General features: G+C 43.5%; 1 protein-coding gene across 3 annotated transcripts; it reads right to left on the bottom strand.

The window, feature by feature from the left end:
* Positions 1-1779: 1779 nt before the first annotated feature.
* VMA21 (vacuolar ATPase assembly factor VMA21) lies at positions 1780-12075 on the bottom strand. 3 transcript variants are annotated; one of them, XM_037025107.2, is made up of 4 exons: positions 11748-12073; positions 7413-7522; positions 6682-6825; positions 1780-5450 (listed from the first exon to the last, which is right to left on the bottom strand). In XM_037025107.2, the coding sequence occupies exons 1-3, from the start codon at positions 12044-12046 to the stop codon at positions 6683-6685; spliced, it is 552 nt and encodes a 183-aa protein (XP_036881002.1). In that variant the 5' UTR covers positions 12047-12073; the 3' UTR covers positions 1780-5450; position 6682. The 3 variants fall into 3 exon arrangements, with proteins under 3 accessions (XP_036881002.1, XP_017519184.1, XP_073083509.1); XM_017663695.3 differs by lacking the exon at positions 11748-12073 and adding an exon at positions 11479-11675; XM_073227408.1 differs by lacking the exon at positions 1780-5450 and having other exon boundaries at positions 6581-6825; positions 11748-12075.
* Between the last annotated feature and the right edge of the window lie 12171 nt (positions 12076-24246).

The following is a 24246-nucleotide window of genomic DNA, read 5'->3' as shown; positions in this document are numbered from 1 at the left end:
AGAAAGAGCCAGCCCTGGGAAGATCCGCGGACCGGGGTGTGTGCCAGAGGGAAGAGCCAGGGCAAAGCTGCGAGGTGGGAGTGAGCGTGGGAGGTTGGGCACCACGAAGAAGTCTCAGAGGCCGGCAACTGTGGAGCAAGGGGGAGCGAATGAAATGAAGAAAGTGGCCTCATTTGTAGGCTGTGCATCGAGTCTGGATCTTACTGAGTGTGGCTGGGAGCTATTAGGAGGATTCTGCGCAGAGGTATGACATGCCTGATCAAATACTTTCAAAGGAACCTTCTGGCTGCTTTGCAGCAAAATGACTACAGGAGCAAGAACAGCAGAGAGCAGTTAGAGGCACCAGGCAAGAAGTGAAGCTGGTCTAGACCCAGGTGATGGCTGTGAAGATGGTGAGAAGTGGAGATACAGGGATTGTAACTCCTAATGCCCATCCCCTCGGGGCAGCTGGATGCCCCTTCGCAGGGACACACCAGCTGGGCTGTGGGTATGAGTAATTGCTCTCCACTGAATCCTGTGTTCCAACAGGGTGAATCTTTCACAGGCAGAACAGCACAGTGTGATGAGAAATGAAGTGGGAAGATGTATGCAGTGAGGACAGATATTTGGGGGCAGGGAGTCACACTGTTCGCAGAGCACACTTGCCTGGGAAACCATGTCCGGTTTTCTCCCATTACTTCCTTTACTTTTGAAAGCAGATTCGCTTAAAGTCCTGTGTGTTGTTCCCTCTCCAAAGACCACAGCAATGAGGATTCCAAATAAGGGGAAGGCCTCAGACGAGCAGTGCCATGTCTCAAAAGCCTAAGTTGTTTCTAAGTGGGCTGTCCCCCATTTAAGGTAACTCATTACCATGAAGCAAAATCAATATGGCAAGTCAGGGACCCAGTGAAGGTCTCCTGATTTTAAACGGAACCTTCAATATAGGATTATGCAGGATTCTAATAAAGTGCCTATTTCAGCGCTACTTTATAAAATCATCTTCAAGCTCAGCATGAAGAACATGCATATACAGTCGTCAGTCTCTAGCAGCAGTTCTCAAACCAGCTGTGCCAAAGCGCAGCCTGTCACAGACAGGAATGTCCAGGCTCCACCCCCAGAGGTTCTAACTCAGTAGATCTGGGTTAGGTCTGGGCAGTACGTGCTGCAAGGTGGTTCCAGTGGTGTCTGCAACGCCATTACCTGTGTCCTGAGTTCCTTGGACATTTTATAACCTGTACCTTTTTATGTAAATACGATTGTATGTAATATGTTTATTTTGATACTAAGACATCTCAAATCTTCTTTGGAACTATATAGTATGTATTAATGAGAACCAGCTAGAGCCCTCAGAAGCATAGAAAGGAGATGGAGTATGTCCAGTAGGTGGCTAGAGGAGCAAGGACACAGGGCATAGGCATGGGGGGCTGGCATGCTGGACATCGCAGGCACTGACCACCCCCATCTTTAGTTACTTAGCCCAAAGTGTTTCTCAACCTCACTCCTTTAGCAGTATATGCAGCCCATGAAGCCCCAAATGAGTTTGGGTTTTTTTAAACACCAAGGGGCAAGGAGCTTTCTTCCCCCCATGCCACACCAATTCTAAAGGGCTCGCCATAGACTGGGGATAATGGGTCTTCCCATCTCAGCACCCCTCACAGCCCCCACCAGTTTCAGCACCTCTGATATACACTACTGCATAAATGCTTACCCTTGACAGTACAATACATAGGGTATAAACAAATGAAAAAAAAATGAAGAGGTTACTGAACTTTCTATTAATTGATTCAGGACACATCAAAATGGCATTATAAACACTTTTTTAATGACAACAGATGTTAAATGTATACAAATTACAGGCTAGAATAATACAATGAATACAAAATTCATCTAGGTAACGGTTAGAAAAGCATCACTTACCGAAAGTAAATCTGATTCAAGTGGCTGAAGAACTCAAGTCCCCCATTTTGACAATTACACACAGCTTTCGACATATGGCACCTAAACCCTGTCCCTGGTTAGGACACTATTCAAGATCACAGCATATTCAATGACTCTAGCGATGTTTAAAGATTCTAACACTTCTGGCATCAATGTCAAGAGACATCTCATAACATTTTCACTAGTGTAAAACTCAAGAGGATTATGTGAACATTCTTTGCAAACTGTAAGGTGCCGTGCAGATGCTGTTAGCTGCTGCTGCTATTACTGTTCAGTGAGATTTCACTGAACTTGAGGAAAAGGAAGACTAGTCTGTGTAACTGACAAATCTGACTCATAAAATCTTAAAAGGAAAGCAGATATTATTTTCAAGTACACACGGCAACAAAACAGGCAGGGAAAGCGTGGCCAAGAGTGTTGGTAAACTGAAGAATTCCAGACTATTTTAGTGAATATATAAAGAATTAAGCTATTCATAGATTACCTGTAGTATTTATCATGTTCCCAAAGACCCTGAAAATCATTTATTTTCTCAGGTGACCCTTTCTCCCTGCAAAAAGCAAAAAGAAATCTTATCAAGTTATTCACATGCTGCTCCAGCCCAGCTTGCAATTAATTATCTTAAATGTAAGAGTAGAATCTGAATTAATAAGGTGGTGCTCTTCTGATGGAGGACACAGAATGCTGGACAGCACAGCAATCCGCTGGTGGCCTAAGACAAGTGACAAATTTAGTGCCGCTGTCAAACCATTTATGCAATGGGCCTAACAACAATCTACAACTTCACTAGAGCATAAATAAGACAGTATACAGGAACTTGTCTGGAGATGGGAAACACACACGAGATACACCTACAACAGGCTTTAGATCCTGTTCCACGTACCTTCAGCTTTCATCTTTTCTCAGGTACATGTCATTTCTTTAACTGTTTTTACTAGTCTCCTTGAGTACTCCAGCTGCATTTCTAAAATTTACATGAAAATGGCAAATAAACACCAAACAGGACAATCAGTTGCCTCTTTCGGCAAAGCTGATGAGATTTTTATGATGAAAAGTCTATTTATTGCAAGGTATTCCTGCTAGATTCCCATGAAATACAGGGTTTTTTAAATGGGAGGTTTAAATTCCTTTAGTAAAAACTCAAAACTGAATTCTGGTGTTACATGTAAAATGGTAACCACTTGAAGAGCTAGTGACATCAGATGCATTCTACAGCAGACTTTTCATTTTTTAGCACAATGGGAAAAAATATTATATTCTGGGGTACAAAATGGGAGGTAATGTGTTAAATCAGTAGCTTATACTGACACTTCCAGTTATACTTCCTAACGGAGGTTATTCTTACAATCCATTTTCAAACAAGAGTGAACATATCACTATCTTAAAACATTTACAAGGGCTCCACTGTAGCTTTCCTTTCTATACATTCTAAAGTATGTACATTGTCCAAGAGGAAATCAGTGAGATGTCTTGAAAAACAAATCTGTATGTCAAATACAATGTTATTTCAATAGCAGCAAAGTAGTAAATTAACGGTTAAAACCCTAGGGAAAAATTAACTGGCTTGGAAATAAGCCTATATTGTAATAATCCTAAATATCAATGCTACCATCTGATTCTAACTTTTAAACACTTGGTACTTTTTCCAAGAGGAATTTACAACTGCTTTGCACGAATCACTGTTTTAAATACAGAAAAATACTCCTAACATTATCCATTCAGCAAATGTCTGAAATCAAACAAAATAACCCAACCTTGGACATTAATATTTTACAGAAAGCATAAGATCCCAAAAGTACAAGAAAAGCCTTGGCATTACAGAAAAAGAAATGAGGTGAGAAGGCGTCTAAAGACAGGACCACCTAGAAATCCACCACATAGCGCCCCAAACCCCAGACTCAAACTAGGGGTTCGACAATCATATTAAATTTGTACAATTCCATACTAAAACTGTAGTCTTTTTTTATTATTATTTCATTTTGCTTTATTTTTTTTTTGAGAGGGCATCTCTCATATTTATTGATCAAATGGTTGTTAACAACAATAAAATTCTGTATAGGGGACTCAATGCACAATCATTAATCAACCCCAAGCCTAGTTCTCAACAGTCTCCAATCTTCTGAAGCATAACGAACAAGTTCTTACATGGTGAACAGTGCAAGGGCAGTCAGTCATCACAGAAACTTTCCGTTTTGATCATGCATCATGAACTATAAACAATCAGGTCAAATATGAATATTCGTTTGATTTTTATACTTGATTTATATGTGAATCCCACATTTCTTCCTTATTATTATTATTACTTTTAATAAAATGCTGAAGTGGTAGGTAGATGCAGGATAAAGGTAGAAAACATAGTTTAGTGCTGTAAGAGGGCAAATGTAGATGATCAGGTGTGTGCCTGTAGACTAAGTATTATCCGAGCTAGACAAGGGCAACAAAACATCCACGGATGCAGAAGATTTCTCTCAAAACAGTGAGGGTGGGGTTCTAAGCCTCACCTCTGTTGATCCCCAATTTCTCACCTGATGGCCCCCCTGCGACTGTGCCTGTCTTAGGTTGTTCCTCCCTTGAGGAATCTTACCCGTCTCTGGCTAACCAGTCATCTTCCGGGGCCATACAGGGAAATGTAAAGTTGGTAAATGAGAAGCAATATTGTTTGAAGAGGTTAGCTTTTTACTTCTTTGCAGATTTATGCCCTGTGGCTTCTATGCCCAGCATTTGTCTTGAGGTATCTTTACCACTTGGAAGAATTATGATACTCAGTAATTTCGATATGAGGCACGAATTCTACTTAAGGGTTGTAATTAGGAAGGAAAAGCTATAGAAGTAGCAGATGGAAGAAAACATGGGAAGATTGATTATTTCTTTGACATATCTTCTTGTAGAGTAACATAAGCATGTATAGGTTTTAAACTACTAATTAAATTGTGTACACACATTAACATAATAGGAATACAGCTACATAACCAAAGCAGACCTACAATTACCAGCCATATCCAGTGAAACCAAAAAACCAGTTAGGCACCCTAGGCATTTGTGAAAACTTATCAATGATATATGATGGATATTGTCTAACTGAATTTGAATAGTTTGAGAAAAATCAGACAAATTAAAACAACACATTCCTGGGAACTGTTCACATCCCATATGTTCTTTTAACAGTAGATAGGCTATAGTTGCAAGATTTTGGAGCACTGCAACTTGCAAAACTATAGTCTTTTTTAAAGAGAACACTTTACATTTAAAATAACTGCTGGAAGACATTTGAACTATAGATAATATTTAATTATAAGAAAAAAACAGTCCTACAATAATCATCTTTTTTTTCCCAACAATTAAGTACAAATGCCTACTTGGCTTTATGCCTAACCATCCATTTCTTCAGTCCAATTCTGTAACATCAAACACAGGGGTGCATAAACCAATCGGCATGGCAAGCATGGCAAGGGCCACTGCATCTGGAATGACCAGTCACAGGAAATTTGAACAATGCGATGTCCCTTTCTTGAAAATGGCCAACAATTATTCATCTGTAAGGTATGAGATAGCTGTCAGGAGAAGTTGGCAGAATCTGAACTTAAACCACATTTCCGATGTATATCCAACTAACATTAAGAAATATACACAGGATATAAACCAAAATAGTGTTTATCTCCACGTGGCAACATTATAGGGAATTTAAATTTTCTTCCTGTTTTAATATGCTTTTCTCAAGGTGTGTTTTTAGACTGCACACAAGTAGTACCAAGTGGCTGGGAAGAAAAGAGACTAAGGACACTGAAGTAAAACCACAGGGTCTTTTTATATCACGAAGGGCCTCAAGGATTACCTAACTACAGATATCTGGGATGTAACATCTCTGATTTGGAAGACTAGACTAGTGATCCCAGAGAGAATACTTCCTGGGTAATAAAAATATTCTATTTTCAGGATTGGTTGTACTCCCAATTATACAAAACAAATACATTTAAATGTAAATTCTTTTCATATATATTATAGAAATGTAGGAAAAACAAATTTAAAGGGAGTTGACACAAACCTTCTAATTAAATAAAGCATGACTTCACTGTGAATGACAGAGTACAGCACATCATCAAAGCGCTGGCCTACAAGGGGCCTTTAGGGAGCAGGCCAGTGTCCACGCTGATAGCTCTTTGCTTTGCTATCTAGTTCCTTCAATAGACTAGTGCTTTTACATGAACAGGCATGGAAATAATGTAGATTCCTACTGACTAGGGGTTACACTTTCTGTGACATTTCTCAGGGGCATTCAGATTCATTCCAGTGCTCACAATTTAAGCAATTTTCCACAGGAATTTACAACCAAAAATACAATGAGCTGGTATTTTCATGACCATTAGAAAGAGCACTCCGGTGAAAAGGGAAGTTCAGGTTTGCTTTACTGTGTACATCTGAAAATATCCAGGGGTGTAAAACTCAAAACCAACCAAAAGACAAAGCACTACAAAACATTTTTTATTGTAGGATAATAAAATTCTTCCCAGAATGTGTAACCAATTTAGTATACTTATTTTTAACCAATTTAAAATTTTCTAAAATCTCATTTGCAAATGAGAGGCTCATACAGTTGAAAGTGATGATACCAACCACAGTATTAGAGGGATCAAAATCTATACCAGTCAAACGTGACTCCTTAAAACAGATTTTAACATGTTTTCAACTTTATTGAAATCATCAGTATACTGGATGCATTTACCATTTAAAAAAATCAATTTAATGCTATCAAAAGGTGATGCTCACTTTAATCCTGTTTGCCTTCTCGCCACTGGCGTGAGCCTTCATTCCAAGCCACATAAACAAAGAGGGCCAGCACCACATGGACGGCGACTACTGCAACAATAGCAGCATAGAAATAGCTGTCCCTATTGGACATCCCAAAGGCGCCTGTCAAGAGAAAAAAGGTTCTCATTTAATTCCAAAATTTATCAAAATGCAAAAAACAGCCTACTAATTTTTATTAGCTATACATTTATTGACCTAGTCAGGCAATTAAAAAGTAATGCTCTGAGTGGTGATAAATCAAGCATTCATTTAAAGATCTGAATACCTTCTTATACACAAAGAACATTATTTTGCATGTGAACAGTAATTACCACTTCATCTAAGGACTTTGATAAAAAAAAAAAACTTTTTCTTTTCCTTCCAATGTCTGCCACCAAAGGAACATTCCCCCAGATTCCTGTGCCCATGTCAGCCAACTCTTGCTCTGAAAGGGATACTAAAAGAAAGGCTCTGCAAGCTATTTCACAAAAAGCCATAAACGAATATGACGGCAGGCTGAAATGAGCTGAGCGATGCAAAAATTCATTTCATGAAGTAAGGCTCATTATGCAACATTAGTTTTGAAAAGCAAAACAGACGGAAGAAGCAAAATTAAGATTACCCAGTTTACAGATAGAAAGAGGTCATAAAAGCAGAGAATTTTAAATACAGCAAGGGAGAAAATCTTCTGTTCTACAGTCTAGGATTACCTTCAAAAACATAAGATTTAGTCGTGAAATATAACCCAATAGGTACAGTGATCATTAAAGCTGTGAAGAACAGGAGCGTCTTCAGGGTAGAGGCTAATGAACTTTCGTTTCTGGAAAAAAGTAAACAAAGAGAAAATCAGAACCTGCATAGCCATTTCCAACCGCTCTTGTGTCCATAAACACCATAAATACCCTGAGATGATCCTGGGAACCCTACTCCTTCCTTGGAAGCAGAGGAACAGCAGAGTTAGGGACTCAAAACTGGAAGATACTAGAGACCCAGATGCCAGTCCATCTCCAAGAGCCTATCATTCAGATCCAGTGTGAGAGGAACTGTCACAGCATGAGAGTGGTTTTTCACTCTCTAAAGTGCTCCACAATGCAAATGCACGCCGTAATTCCAGAATTTACAATGGCGATAGCAACAGATAAGATGCAAACAACTAATGAGTGTTCATTCACAAACCACCTGATCAATGGCTAGCTTAATACAGTGCTATCAGGGTATGAGAATCTCCAGAGAAAAAGCAGCTGAGAATAATCTGGATGTAGGTAAAGGAAACTTACTCAAATTTCTTGCTGATTAAACATCGATAGTATAGCTAAGCCGGCCTTCACATAACATGGATGCATTAAAAGTTTCATGCCAAAACACTTTCTATTCAGTGAATTCTCTTTGTCCACAGACTATTTTAAAATCAAGGAAATACTCCAGTGGGAAAAGTTTTGCTTCAGAATACAATAAAACTTCTGAAGAATGCAATTAAGCTCTTAAAAGTATATACTTAAAGAAAAACAAGTCTGAGGAATTGCTAATTAAAATATTAGCAATGTGCAGATTAACAGCACAAACAAAACTGGGTAACATGAAAATGTCCAATTATAGGAAAATGACTTTGCAAATGATGTACATCAAATAAATGGAAACACTAAAAGAAAATTGTAATGATTATTCAGAAAGTATTTGTGTAACAAATGGACAAGGCAGATTACAATGTATTATGTATGTCAGGGGTCTGCAAAGTTAAGACCCAAGGGTCCACTGCCTATTTCTGTAAATAAAGTCTAACTGAAACACAGCTATAGCCATGTGTCGATGCCTCATCTCAGACTGCTTTGAGCTAGAAAAGCAGAGCTGAGTAATGGCATCAGACTATATGGCCATAGAAACCTAGCATATTTACTATCTGGCACTTTACAGAAAAACTTTGCCAATCCCTGATGTATTCCAATTATATTAAAAATGTGTGCACACAAAAAAGGATTCCAGATTAATATACAAAAATAAAGTTATTTTCCTATTTTCAAAATATTCCATAATGTTGTTTACTGACTTTTTAGTAAGCAAACAAATGTCAGCTTTTGTCCTATTGATTGTTACAAATGAGCAACACCACTCAGAGTGAAGCTGTAGTAAGCCCCCAGCAACCCTGGACATACACAAACTGCCTCAAACATTATTAAGGCAGGAAGCACTATAGCTCCATCCCCTAGGTTAAGGCCCTTTTCCCCCCTTAAATCTAACCATCCTCAAACAACATAACACACTTCTAACTTTATGCTTATTGTCGACACTAGAACTTAATTCTCTTTCTGGTAGTCCTCAGATAGAGGCTCCGGTTTTTATCTGTGTCTTTGAGGAGACAGGCATCCTTCAAGGACCCCCCAAAAGAGCCTCTCCTCCAGGCACCTTTCCTGGTTCCACCTGCTGTTAAGGATTCATTGTTCAGGGAGCCAATTACACTTAGTTCATTCCTGTTATTACAATGCTTAATGTGACAACTTATTCCTACATACTCCTGCACGTTTCTCTGTACCCCCAGAAAATCCAGGCAAAGGGTTTTTATAACTGTATACAATTAGCTGGAAGGTTTCTGGCATTCCAGAAAGGAAAGGAATGTCTCAAGTTTATATCAATGGTCTACAAACTTTGTCGCCTGTGCAATCCATCATTAAATAAAAGTTTTGAGTACATATTGCCACATAGGCATATTTTTTTAAATAAATAATCTATACACTTATTACTGATACATTCTTTAAAATATAAAATATGTACAAAATGATACTAGAAAGGATATGGTTACAAATAAATTTATGTAGCTCTGACATTTCTTTTCTGGACTTCAACAGACCATCTTTTACCAGATCCCACTTTGGTGCTCACTGATTATTACAATTATCATCTAATATACACAAGCTCCCTTCAACTGTTTCCTAGTAATAAATTCTGAGAGGGATTTATTGTGTAAAATTCTCAAAGAATATGAGTGTCTTCAGTATTTGTATAAAAAATATAAAGTCGATATTTGGCCATTTCTTTTGTGGTCCCTAACAAAACACTTGAGCTTCCTGGTGTTTCTATGGTGAGTTAAATTATGTTTTAGGTATGCAAAATTCAGATTATACCGTGAAAAAGAAACAAAGCTTCAGGAAGGAGGAGCTAACTGGTTCTTCTGTTCTTCAAATTATCTCTCTTGAGTATCTACTAACTGGTCTGGCTTTGAGAGAAGCTTGTTATAGAAAAGACTATATAACACCATAAAAAAGTGTCTTAAAAGCAAATAAAATTACTTACAATCCCACTTCCCAAGCTTAGTCTTCTTTTCTGCATGTTAATTTCTAGCCTCACACACTACATCCAGCATATCTTAACAATTTGTAGTTCATCTTCAACCACTTCTCACTTCTCTTTTTACTTTAAGCTCCAAAAATCTGACTGCATTCTGGGTTGTTACCTCACACATGTGGGACTAAGTATAAAGTTAAGCATACAAATTTATGAGAACTAGCCAATGTCCTCTAGTGTTTATAGGGCATTTTCTCCTTGACTTCCAGCCACAGCCCACTGCAGCTAGCAGTTCTGCTGGCATAAGCCAGCTTGGGTATAACCTATGAATTATTCCAAAACAAAGCACCTAATGTCATTCAGTTGGTTTCTTCTATGTGTTGCTGAGATTTGTTAGAAATGAATAGGAAAGTCCAGAATTAAAGTTGGCCTCACACAAAAGAGTAATTCAAGATGAACCTTATTTCGTCCCCACTATTAAAAGTACCTAGAGTTTCCCCACTTCACATAAACTTCTGCAGCAAGACTAAGCAGATGGAGCTTACCACGGTCCCTTTTGTAACAAGACTTCCATTGCAAATAGATTCCATCAGGAAACACTAGAATCAGTCTAGGAAGGCTATACTGCGTATTCTAGGTGTGCTTAATAAAAATCTCTGTTGGCATCCTCATTAGTAAACAGTAATATAAAACACCTGCATTGTGAGTGAAATGATCACGGGGCTCCAAAGATCACCGGCTTTGGAGTCAGTGGGCTTGGTCAAATGCCAGCCTCAACACTTAGTAAAAGGGTGGCCCAACTGTGTGATCTTAGGCAAGTCACTTATCCTGAGTCAACTTCATCTTTTAAAAAAGGAAACTAAGCACTCTCTTATTTTGCTACAGTACGCAATAAAGTGCTTAGTTTGAGTGTGGCACACAGTAGGTCATGATCACGGAATGGAGGCTAAATCCCTCCCCACCCTCCTGCCTACCGAGGTATCATTGGCTAGGCTAGTGGGCCAGAACCACCAGCTCTCCCCAGATTCCTTCTACTCAGCGAGCAGCCCCCAAGCGGACCAGTCTCAAACCAGGGACAGCCCCTACTCCCTTCCATTCGTTCATTCACAGCAAACATTTACTAAGCCCCGACGGTGCAGGCCCTGCAGGAGATGGAGAAGGCCAGGTTCCTGTCCTCAGGGAGCTCACCCTGCAGTGGGGAGAGAGATTGCAGACAGCAATATCGCAAAACGGACGACAGCGAGAGGAAGTGCTAGGACAGAGGCATGAGCCGAAGGCCCGCTGACCTAGCCCCCAAAGACCCCGAGTCCCTGCTCCCGAGCAAAGGGTCGGGGCCACGTGTGCAGCCCCCAACCTGCTTCCCCTCTCCCGCATCCCATAGCCCGGCCCCGAAGGTCTGTCTACACCTTTGCCCACTGCAGGCCAGGCCATTCGGCTCTGACCTTCCCTCATGCCCCGCCCCAGGCCAGCCCTGCCCAGCCCCGGCCCCGCTGGGACTACCTGAAGTCGGGCAGCTGCAGCGCGTTCAGCGCCGCTTTATCAAGGCGCTCCATGGCGTCGCCGCGCCAGCGGCAAGCGATGGGAGGCGAGCCGGACTCCGCAGCCGCGCTCCGCCGGTTCCGCAGGCGACCAGTGGAAGCGGGCCGCGCAGGAAGTGCTGGCGAGCTCCCGGCGGCGGGAGGCAGCGCGCAGGCGCGGCGCGCCGCGGTGACGCGAGGGCCGTGGCGGGCGCAGGCTCGGGCGGGGGCGCGGGTGCTCACGTGACTTACCGGCCGGGGTTCCGCGACGTGCGGCCTGCCAGGAGCGGCCTGCGCTCGAAGAGCAGGCCGGGCGAGTAGCCCAGCCACTCCACGTTGAGCCGGGACTTGCCTCGCAGCATGGTCCCCTGTGCGCGCGCGGGCACCTCTTGTCCCCGTCCCGGCACTTGTCGCCGAGCTGCGGTTGCGAGGCGACCAGAGCAGATGAGCAGCGAAGGATGAGCAGAGAAGAAGGACGAGCAGGCAGACGACTGTGGTGCTAGGCAACCAAGCAGTTTCCGACGACAACAACACAGAAAAGCAGTGCACATTATTCCCCAGCCCTTGAGCAAACGCCTCATTAATTATTACCCACAGTGAAAGTCCAGCCTTGGGAAGGTGGGAGGAGTTAAAAACACTCACCAGAGTTGGTTAGCTAGAGAATGTCAGAGCTGGAAAAGCCCTTGCAGAGAGGGACTGTTCCAGGCCCGGCGCCGATGACCCCCAACTTACACGTAAACTTAAAAACATATTTTGCAGCTGCTCAGAAAGCTACCAATGAGACAACGGCGACTCAAATAGTTAAGGACAGATGGGCCTCCTGGGCCTGCGCAACCCAAGAGAGGTATAAACGAAAGGGGTTCTGTAAGCCTAGGGTCAGGCTTGACAAAATTAGGTTGCCACTGGCTGCTAATAAGAGGACAGCCCTTACATGGTTATTGCTTGAGGGCCGCTGACCACACATCTATGTTCTGCACCACATGGATACAAAGACTACATCTGAAATCATGACTAAATACAGCAGCTTAGAGCTGTGTTCATGGGCCATGGACTGGGCAGCAGGAAGCCTGGGTTTGAGTTCAAACATAATCCTCCTCTGGGCCTCATCCAGACCCTTAGGGGGATAAGAACCACCTAATGTCAGACCTAGAGCAGAATTAAAGAGAATCTAGCTCCGGGGTTGGCAAACTGTGGCCAGGAGGCCAAATAAATACAGCCTGCCTGCCACCTGTTTTTCTACAACCTGTGAGTTAAGAATGGCTTATTCCATTTTTAAATAGTTGAAAAAAATCAAAAGAATATTTTGCAACAGGTGAAAATCATATGAAATTCAGATTTCAGTGTCCATAAATAAATTTTATTGGAACTCGGCCAGCTCATCAGTTTGCACCTATGAATGCTTCACACCGAAATGGCAGTGCAGTATAGTTGTGACAGAGACTCTGTGGTCCACAAAGCCTAAACTGTTTACTACCTGGCCCTTTGCAGGACACGTTTGCTGACTTCTGCTCTAGCTAGACACCCTGCAATGATGTCCTTGAACCTGTAGGGATCCATAAATTTGGTAATGAGGGTTTTCAGAACAACTTTCAGTATGTTTTAAAATCTAGTGAATGTATTTGCTTGCTACAATGGATCAACAGCTACTTAAAGCATCACCTTTCTCAGATTTTTGACACTAATCATATCACATTAATGAGGTAACCCTGGTTATCTCATCACAAAACACACAAATTATTATTAAACTAAAGCCATAGTATACTTGGCTGACTAAGTCTTTCAAAATGTAGAATAAATACAAGGAGAGAGAACTGTGCTTTGTGACTTTGTGTATCTCTAATGCCTAGAATAAGGGCCTGGTATATGGTAGGCACTCAATAAATATTTGTTAAACAAATGAATTGGGTCCGCAAAAGGACAAAGAGTGAAAGGGTTCTTGGTGGAGAAAAGATTGGGAACCATTGATGTAGTTGTATTCGGTTGCTAGGGTTACCTTTAAAAAGTACCACAAACTGAATGGCTTCAACAACAGAGATGTGTTGTCACACAGTTCTGGAGGCTGGAAGTCTGAGATCAAAGTGTCAGCAGAGTCGGTTACTTCTGAAGTCCTTGAGGGAGAATATGTTTCATGCCTCTCACCCGGCTTGTGGTGGTGGGCTGGCCATCTTTGGTCATCCTTGATTTATAAAACATCACCCTGACCTCTGCCTTCATCTTCACCTGTGCCTGAATCTGTGTCCAAATATCTCCTTTTTATTAAATTAGGGGCCCACCCCACTCCAGTATGACCTCATCTTAACTGATTACATCTACAACGACCCTATTTCCAAGTAAGGTCACATTCTGAGGTCCTGGGAGTTAGGACTTCAACATAGGAATTGGGGGAAGGGTGCAGCTCAGCCTGTAACAGTGATCTAACCTCATCGTCATACAGATGTGGAAACTCGTGGACAGGGAAGGGAGTTGTGGGATGTCACACGTTCATCTAATGGTGCCTAGCTGGACTCCTGCCTCCCAGGCCAGCATTTGTACACACTCACATTAGCAGCCTGTGTGCCAGTTTCATGATAACTGACAACTGCCATCCATAAATGGGATTTGATGCGGGACAAAAATGTCTGGATAATTTCATTTACATATTGGTGTTTGTTTTTATTTTTATATACAAAAGCCCTCATACCTCTTTCTCTTGCCAACTTCTACAATCTACCAACGTGCACTGTGAGCTCATCAAGGTGGAAATAGAACTTTTAGGATCAACTCAGAAGCTGTAAGACAAAGAAACGAGCCAGCATCCTGGCTCCTCAACAAAGTCCTGAAACCTCCTACCTGCAGCAGCTGCTAAAGAACTAGAGGCCGGTGGAGAGAGCAAACAGAGCTGTTGCCATGGGAATGAAATGGCTGGTCAGGGGGTGTGGTCACTATGGAGACAACGAAAAGTAGTGCCTCGGTTATTCCCTTAAGAAACAGAAAATGATTCTTTAAAGGAAAGAGCCCTAGGCTGGCCTTTTTATTTTAGTTGAGAAAACTGAGAGCTAAAGATGGGAAGTGACTTGTTCCAAATTCACTGGATCAGTGACAGGATTAGGAATTTATAGTTCCTAATTCTTAGTCTAGTGTTTTGCCCACCATATTGTTTTAAACCTCTGTGCTATGAACCCAGTGACATGGAAAGTGTACACCAAAGTCGAGTTTGGCAACACCCTCCAATTTGCTTTACTGACTCATAAAACCATAACCCCACCCCCACTCTCACAGTTCCCCTTTGGGTAGCCAGTGGTGGGGCTGGATGGGAATGGCCATAATTGAAACACCAAATGGCACTTTCTCAAGGTGATCCTTGCACAGCGCAGTGTTTTAAAAACTAAGCCATGAAAAAAACAGAAATAAGCTCCATCATACAATTGAGAAAGCTCATGATTGAGAGAGAGAGAGAGAGAAACTCTGGCTTCTTGATAATGTGGGGTGTGATGCCTATTTTTTTCTAAAAATACAAATTGGTAAAATATGCCCCCTGGTGAAAAAACTTAGTTCCATTTCTTAAAAAAATAAATCAGGGGTTTGGGTTGGGGGCTATTTTAGCAAAAATCTCATCTGCCAGCAACCCTGGGCAATGAAATATAAGGTGATTTTTTTGCTTATTTTTTGTTTCTCTTGCAACAGACAATTAACTAACTTAACACTAATGAGATGCAAGTTTTACTCAAAGATAAGGCTTTTCCTTGAATCCCCCCCCCCCTTTCCATTATCTCATCTCCATAGCCTCCAGCCACCACCACTGCCCAAGGGCATGTGTCCAGTGCTTCAGTTTACAAGCCTATTCACAATCTCTACAATTTATACACCATCCCCATTTCATAGGTGGAAAAACTGAGGCTAAGGTATATTTTGACGTTGGCTGAAGACCTCACAGTGCCCCTTGTTTCTTGACTCCCAACCACTTCCCTAAAATTTCCATCAGGCTACCTCTCCCAGCTCTATCTGCTGAAGAGCTAAACTGGGATCTTAGAGCTAGTGAAGGGACTAGCTAATGCAGTCAGGGAATGCCAGTGGTGGATGGGTGAGAACCGCTTTCGCCCACCTGACTCGACAGGATCTGGGAAGTTGAGACCTGTAGTGCACTAAGGAGAGCCCATGGACCTTCTGGCAGAGCGAAAGTAGGCACTGTGGAGCTGTGAAACAGGCCCCATCAGCTGCCCAGCTTAAGTGCTGGGTCTGCCTAAGGTGTCTCAACCCCTGGCACATCACGGGGTTTGCTATTATGAGAGGAACCTTGGCCCAGTAGGGGTGGCAGGGCCCCAGATGCGAACACCAAGGTGAAGGATCCTGGCCCTAGTGCTCTTCAGGTGGGCCTGACACCAAACGCTACGCTATGGGAGGGGTGACTGGACTAGGGCACCTTGAGGACTGATGTGACTGAGCCACACGTCAAGATTAACCCACACTTTGCGCTCAACAAGGGCCGAGTTCGGAGGAGGAGCTCCCAACCAGGTGGCTGAATGAGGAAGCGGATGCTGGCGCTGGGAAAGCGAGGCCGGGGCTTGCCCAGACCCTGTGGCTCGGAAACTCAGCTCAGGGCGGAGCGACGGCATCGGCGCGGGGACCTCGGGCTCAGATTTCCACCAGGTCCGCCGGAGCGCCAAGTGGGCAGGGTGGAGGAGGGCAGCCCGCCTCCAGCTCGGGAGGCTCTGATTGGTCTGGAGGCTCCCCCGCCACCGCACAGGAGCAGCGTGGCTTTCCCGCTCGCCGGGGGCGGGGCCAGGATTAGAAGCCCCGCCCACCCGTCGCCTCCCAGGGTGGGTTCGTAGCCTGGGGCCCGAGGGAGAGGGGAGCCAAGCGCGGACTCGCGTGGGAGGGAAATCTTGGTCTCCCAAGTTCTTTCTTTCCCCGGAACACCCTACTGCATGCCCAGCCCCGAGCTGCACTCCCAATATTCATTGAATAAATTTAATGAATAAAATTAATACATAATTGACAAATCAATAAGAGAAATCCGAGGGAAAACCCCAAGTTCTAGGAGATTTCAAGGAGAAAGCAGTAAGTTTGATTTGGGTTTTTGTTTTGGTGGTTTTCCTATTCGCCACTTTTTTTATGTGTAATTGAATTATATTAGTTTCAGGTGTACAACATAATGAATTGTGTTCACTGTTCCTACATTTTCTTTTTCCGTGATTAGGTTGAAACACCAGATAAAGGAAAAACGCAGTAGCAGAGGGTAAATGAAACTCTGGAGGAGCAAGACTCAGAAAAGCTGGTGGTTTGGGCACCATAGGAAAGAAAAGGCCCAATAAAAGAAGAAAATGTGCAGGCCCTGCCACGCGTGGCCTTGTCCTTCCTGGCAGAGGGTACCAGGCCACTCCTCTCATGCCTGTCTTGGGAAGAAGAGCCAGAGCCAGGGGGTGTACGTGGTGTGCACCATGTATGAGCAGCTGGGTGTGAGGGTGCACGTGCAATACAGCGTGTAGGGCTGTGAGTGTGGATCTGTACGTGTGTGAGTTTGTGTGCACTGCTGGGGCAATACAATTTCCTCCCAGCCCAAGACATCTCTCCACAAAGGTAGAAGAGAAAGAATCCACCGTTATCATTAAATAAGCATGACACCGGAATGTGCCCCGCATCACAGGCAACCCACAAAAAGATGGCAAAGACAGAGATCGTTATGTAGCTAACTGGATCCAGGCCATTACATTTGCTAGGTTCCACAGTTGGAGTCAGGTGACAACCAATGGTAGGACTATTTCCTCCCAGGAGACCCAGAGAAAGGGTGTTAGCTACCTTATTGACTGCATGGCATAGATTTGGCTCCAGGCCCTTGAGGAACCTTTCCCGAGTTGTGAAACTAGCAAGCAGTTTAGCCACTGAAAAGATTGACATGCGTTTGAAAAAGGACCGAGAAAGAAAATGTGAAAGAAAAGGAAAAAGGAAGGACTCTTTTCCCTTATTTTTCAATAAGGAGAATTCACCCTCTTATTTTTAATTATATTTGCCCTTATAGTATCTAATCGCCAAAGGCTAAGAAGTGTGAGTTCATCTGCCTGTGCACGTGCATGTGCCTGCACACACACACATGCACGCATGCACACACATGCATGAGAACATGCTGCCAGGACACCGCCCTAGCTCCTTTGGCTCCCAGGTCAAGACCTGCCTGTGGGGCTCTCCGAAGTGCTCTCCGCTCCCCCTGGAGGTCCCCTATCTGTGTACCCTACAAACTCCCCTTCCCCCATTCCGAACACCTTGGGTGACTTTGTAGGACATCCAAAACATGCAGGTCATGAATCAGCTCCTTCTGTGTCCGCACCTGAAATGGGGGTCTGTTGCCCCCATTTCTACCATCTCCCAAGTGCCATCTCCTTTCGGAATCTCCTGTGGCACTTCAAGCCCACATGATAGTGTGTGATCTCTTCTATCTCCTCTAAACATTCTTGGGGCTTCTAGTCATCTCCACAAGACTGTACACTAGTAGGGGAAAGGAGGACATGGTGGGTGGCTTTTCCCTCTCTGTACTGCCACAGCACAGGGCCTTGAACATCTGCCCTCAGGCAGAGCTGCACTTGGAATCTGACTAAGGCCACCCGTCTGGCTTCCCCTGTCACACCCTCTTTCTGTTTCTCTGCTCCCTAAACTGCTGTGAGAATATTAAAGCCAGAAGAATAAAAATTTACAAGATCTGTTCCCAAAGCACTTCCCCAAAGAGTCCTTGGAGTACAGAGCTGACCTGGTGCAGTTAAAATGCGTAAGGGCCTAGCATGGTGCCTCCTGACCTGGCCTCCCACCCTCCAGGCTGCAAACACCCTACTGCATAAAACCCTAGGGAATCTAGGTTTTCTTGCAAGGAGCTATGTCCAGCACCCCCTTGTGGTGGAGGCTGGCATTTCAGGCCTGAGGAAGCCAGGGCAGGGGCAGAACAGCCAGCTTCCTGGATAGGCACATCCATGTAGGCTTTCAACCAAGAAGCTTGCACCACAAAATAGCTGCTTTTTTGGAAATCCTGATTTGGAGAAGCTGTCTGCTCAGTCCTCTGATTCCAGGTCAGGCTGAGATCTGACTGCAGAAAAGTAGTTAAAAGATTTCTGCTGGAAAACTACCAAGAAGGCACCACCCATTTTACCTTGGGAGTGTCACCTTATCATTGATGCCTCATGCTTTATCTGGATCCATGGCACTGTCATCTGGCTTTCCACATGTGGTTCTAAAGAAGCACCTCCAATCTGTTGAGCTGTGTTGGAGCTGCTGTACAAAGCGGGCTCTTGCCCTGGATGGAGGTGGAGGTGGAAGGCGGATTGCTCTTAGATGATGAGGCCCTTCCTCCCTGAATCAGATGATTTTGCGATCTCTGAGACTGCGGTGAGATCAGATGTATTTTGTATAGCACCTAGTACAGATTTGTGTACTCAGCTGGGCTCAGCTGAATGAGTGAATGAAGCCTTCTTCGTGTACCAGGGAAGGCCTGTAATGGGGTGTTATCCTTGGCCCCTGACACTGGGGTAATGATGGCATCCCACAGAAAACAGTTTTGCGTGTAAATATCACTTAAATCAGCACAGCCGTTGTCAAACAGTGAGGCCCTGACAGAAGCCAGAACACCAACCTGGAAACATTTTTCTGGTAATCTTTTCCTACAGAACTCAGAGATTCAAAAAGAAGGCATTCAAATACACCCCTAGAATGTTGCAGCTAGAATGAATGAAGCCCAGGCATGGGCTGCAGGGTTGGGGCCTGGCACAGGGTAGGAACCTACGTGAGCCCTGCAGGGTCATGGCAGAGTGGGACCCAAACCAGACCCAGGGGAGGCTGGAGGTGAGACAACGATACAGACAGGAGCTGGCAATGAGTCGGGGATGTGACTTGACCAAGAACCCCAGCCCATGCCTCCCTCAGGTATGATGAGGTGGCAGTGCAAGGGAAGACAGTGGCCCTGTAGAGGAGGGTACTGGCGAGCACCAAACACATCCGGCAGACCCTGAGCCCCCTCACCCTGGCTAGTGGCCAGTTTGCATGGGAAGCATCACTTCTGGGGACACTCTGTCCCAAACTTACAATTCCAACAGCCTCAGAGCTCTCGAGGTTCCCTTCCTTTGGAAAGCACTTCTCACTGACATCTGTTGAAATCCCACCCATCCTTAATACTTGGGCTAAAATGCCACCTCTTCTATAAGGCTTTTCTAAATGTCCAAGCCCTAGTTCTTCATCGCCACAACCCTAGCTGTCCCCCTTCCCTGGAGCTCCTGTCGCTCTGCTCTGTGCAGATCTGCTTCTGGCTCTGCACCGGCACCTCCTGTCTGCCTGTCCCTGCCCGTCGCTCACTTCTTCAGCTCAGAGAGCTCATGTTGTGCCCGTTGGCGGCCTCTAGTCCCAGCGCTATCAGTGCTCAGCGAGCATTAGTGGCCCTGTTGAGCGTACGGAGGAAAAGACTGTGAAGAGTCAGGGTGCTGCCTGGCTGCACCCACTCCTGCAAGGAGGCAGGGAGGGAGGCCTGTGGAGGAAACCCTCTAGCTTTTATTGTCCTGAAAGACTCCTGGGGAGAGACGCTGGGTGGATAGGAGGACTGGCAGGCCAGATTCCCCACAGGAGGGGAACACTTACAGTTCATTCATCAGTTCAATCATTTGTTCACTTATGGAGTGCCTACTATGTGAATGTTCTGTTTTATTTTGGTTTTGATGGTATAGCCAAGTGGTTGAGGCTTAATCTGGGTTCAAATACCAATTCTATCCCTAGCTATGTGACCTTGAACAAATTACTGAACTTCTCTGTGTCTCAGTTTCTTTATCTGTAAAATGAAGACCATAATAGTACCTTCCTCATAAATGTTTGTGAGGATTAAATGATTGAACTGTTACCAAGTGCTTGGCACACAGGAAGCCCTATACAAGCACTGGTGATTATTTTAGGCACTTCCAATACCTACAGCAGGGGACAAACCCAACAGACATCTTTGCCCTTGTGGGGCTTCAATCCTGGTGGAGGAAGATGGACAATTAACAGCAACAACAAAAGCGATCAGGTGAGGAGGTGATAATGATGTGGGGAACCAGACAGCAGGTAGGGGAAGTTAGAATAGGCAGGTGCGGATTGCAATTTTAGATGTGATGGTCATTGTGGGCCTCACAGGGAGACCTGTACTGTTGACTGCATCAACTTGAACGTGCAGCTTGGGGCTGATCATCTTACAGTCTTTCCAGCTCTTGCTAAGGCACCCATGGTTGCCATGCTCAGGAGTGCCTTTGGGTTGCAGGAGAAGATCCTTCAAGAGTGTACTCTCAGAGACCAGGTGACTGGAGGATGAGAAGCAGTTTGCTGCCGAGCTAGAGAAGGTGCAGAAGCCAACGAGGAACCAAGGCCTTGGCTGGCGCAGAAAGGCAAACACTGTGGCCAAGTCTGGCAGCTGCTTGGTCTCTGCAGAGCAAACACAACCCTTGCTACTGGCACAGAGATGGCTGGCCAGGCCAAAGCCCTTTGGAGATCTTAGCTAATGAGGGCCAGCAGTAGGAAGCTTGGCTCAGCCTTGCCATTCTGTGGAACCACATCACTTTTTTCCTAAGCTGGGCTTCCACTTACCTGGGCAGGCTGGCAGAACAGACTGGCAGTGCCCTGAATTTTTAATGAAGTTGAAGGACAGAAGGTTTGGCTGTGGGGGATGCAGAGAGAGTCCTTTCTGGGTTTCTTGGGGAAATGGCTCCAGAAAGAACAATACATCAACATGTCTTCTGAGGGCAGGGCTTCTTGTGAGAGTCCTCCCCATCCGCACCCCTCACCCCTAGTCACACAGAGGCTATCCTCAGAAGCCACTTTGCCAATCCCAAGCCCCATCTTTGCTTCCTGATGCAACAACGTCCCCTCCTCCTGTCCCAGTGCTGCCTGTGGTACTCAGGTGGTAGCTGTTTTGCTTTTGGATTCTGTCCCCGCAATTGAACTCTAAGCTCCTCAAGATCAGATGATACGTTTTTGAGGAGGTGACACTTTATAGTTTGAGGTTTCCATTTAAGTCTATGAACAAAAATTGAGTTAATTTTTGTGAGTGGTGCAAGATATGGATCCACGTTCATTGCTTTGCATGACTACACCTTCTCCACGGAGGTGCCTCTGCGCCTTGTCAGTACCAGTCAGTTATGTTTTTTTCTGAACCGTGTTACATTCAGTTGATTTCTGTGTCAGTCCTTTCACCCTACTACATTGTCTTGGTTACCATAGCTTCATAGAAAGTCTTGAAATTTAATAGTGTGACTGCTCCCACTTTGTTCTTCTTTTTCCAACTTGGTACTTTTGCTCTTCCATTTTTGCTATTATGTCTCATGTTGACTTTTTGTATGTTGGTCTTGTGTTCTGTTCTAGTAGCTTTTCTGCAGATTCTTTGAGATTTTCTACATAGACAAACACGCTGTCTGTGAGTATAGACAGCCTTGTGTTTTCCATTCGGGTCTGAAGGCGTCTTGCCTCCTTGCCTTACTGCAGTAGCGAGGACCTCGAGTAGGACATTGGACAGGAGTGGTGAGAGCGGCACATCCTGTGCTCACAGCCCTAAGGGGGTCGGGGGAAGCATGTAGTCTTTCACCATTAATTATGATGTTAGGAGCATTTTTTCGTACATGTCCTTTTTCAAGAGCAGAGAGATCCCTTTTACTCCAAGTTTGCTGAGGTTTTTGTTACAAATGGATGTGTGATCATGTGCTTTTGCTTCTTTAGACTGTTAGTATGATGGATGGCATTGATTCTTTTTAACGCTAAATCAACTTTGCATTACCAGAATAAACACCACTTTGTTTTTTTTAATATTACTCGATCAATTTGCTAATATTTGTGGAGGGTTTTCACGCTGTGCTGATGAGGGACATTGGTTTTTAGTTTAGTTTTTTCCTTATGCCACTTTGTCTGGATGTGGTGTCAGGGTAATGCTGGCATCATATAATAACTTAAGAAGTATCACCTTGTCTTCTTTTTTTCTTGAAGAGTTTTTGTAGGGTTGATATTACATATTCCTCAGTGTTTTATGGAAGTTGGAAATCAATTCATATGGCTTTAATTTGTGGGAAGATTTTAACTCAGAATTCCATTCAATTAATTTAAGAGATAGAGGACTTCCATTTATCTGTTTCTTTTTCAGTGAATGTTTATAGTTTGTGTCTTTCAAGGAATATGTCTAGTTCATCTAAGTTGTGAAAATTTTAAACATAGTGTGTTTGTAGCCCCTTATTATCCTGTTAATATCTGTGGTATATTGTCATTTTTAATGGTTGCCTGATATTATATTATGTAAACTATCATAATTTATTTAACCATTCTTTTATTGTTGACCTGTTATTGGTTACTTTTGCATTTTCACCATTATAAATACAATCAACAGATATGTGTGTGTATATATATATGTATGTATGTATATGTATATGTGTATATATATATATATACATAAACCTTTGTGAAGATGTCTTATTTCTTTAGATAAATCCTCAAAGCAAACTTTACATTTGTCTATTAATGCATAAAAATTACCCCCAAACTCAGTGGTTTAAAACAACAAATACATATTCTCATTTATTTATTTATTACCCAACAATGCATTATTTATTATCTAGACAGTTCATGCAGGTCTGGAATGTAGGTGTGGCTTGACTGAGTCCTCTGGTTCAGGGTCTCTCACAAAGTGGCAATCAACTATTGGCTAGAGCCATGGCCATCTCAAGGCTTAACTGGGGGAGGATCTCCTTCCCAGCCCAGCAAGATTTCATTCCTTCCAGGCCATTGGACTGAGGGCCTCAGCTCCTCACTGGCTGGCCATTGACCAGAGGCTGCCAATGAGCCTTCCTGTAGGGCAGCTTACAATATAAAAGCTGACTTCCATCAGAGAAACAAGGGAATGAGAGACCAGGAGATGGCCAGCAAGACAGAAGCCACAGGCTTTTTGTACCTAATCTTGGAAGAGGCATCCCATCACTCTGGCTGTATTCTAGTTTTTAGAAATGAGTCACTAAGTCTGGCCCATACTCGAGGAGAGGGGAGCACACAAGGACACAAATACAAGGAGGGAAGGGTATTAGAGAACATTTTAGAGGCTGCTTAGCGAGGAATGCCGGTTGAGAGAGTGTGCAGAATCCATTCATTGTTTGTTTCTTGTAAAGAATTGTGATTTGATTATGGCTTCAATTCTAGCTCTTTCTCTCATGTTCTTCAAGTGCCTAGTTTTTAAAGATACCTAAAGATAAAATAATGAGTGAATAGAAAATACAATGTATGTGCAGAATAAAAGAATAGTAATTTGGTGACACCCACAGAACTAACACTCAGTTTATTCTTAACACGTAAATCCCTTTCCTTTCCTTCTCAGGACTAACCACTATCTATTTTTTGGTTATTATTCTCTTGATTTTCTTTAAATGTAACACCTGTATGTGTTTTTAAACAACATATTGTTTAGTTTTGTTTGCTTTTACTTTGTGTTGTACTGCATGTATTATTGCAACTTGCTGTTTTTGCCAGAAGTGATGCCCCTAAGATTCATCTGTATTGTTGCATGTAACTGTATTTCACTAATTTTATCTGCATCCCACCATTTATAGCATCCCATCATTCTTCATCTACTATGATTTATCATTGCTTCCTACCAGTGGTGAGATTCGCTATAACCAATATGCGGTTATGAATATCCCTGGATATATGCATGTCTCTGGATGCACATGTGGAAATAAATGTTGTCATTCCGGTGGGTGTATGGTACAGACTGAATTGTTTCCTCCTGAAAAAACAATTCATATGT

Source organism: Manis javanica, chromosome X, assembly GCF_040802235.1.
Source record: "Manis javanica isolate MJ-LG chromosome X, MJ_LKY, whole genome shotgun sequence".
NCBI lineage: Eukaryota > Metazoa > Chordata > Mammalia > Pholidota > Manidae > Manis > Manis javanica.
Note: the sequence above shows the minus strand (reverse complement) of the source record. Positions and strands in the feature narration are given on the sequence as shown.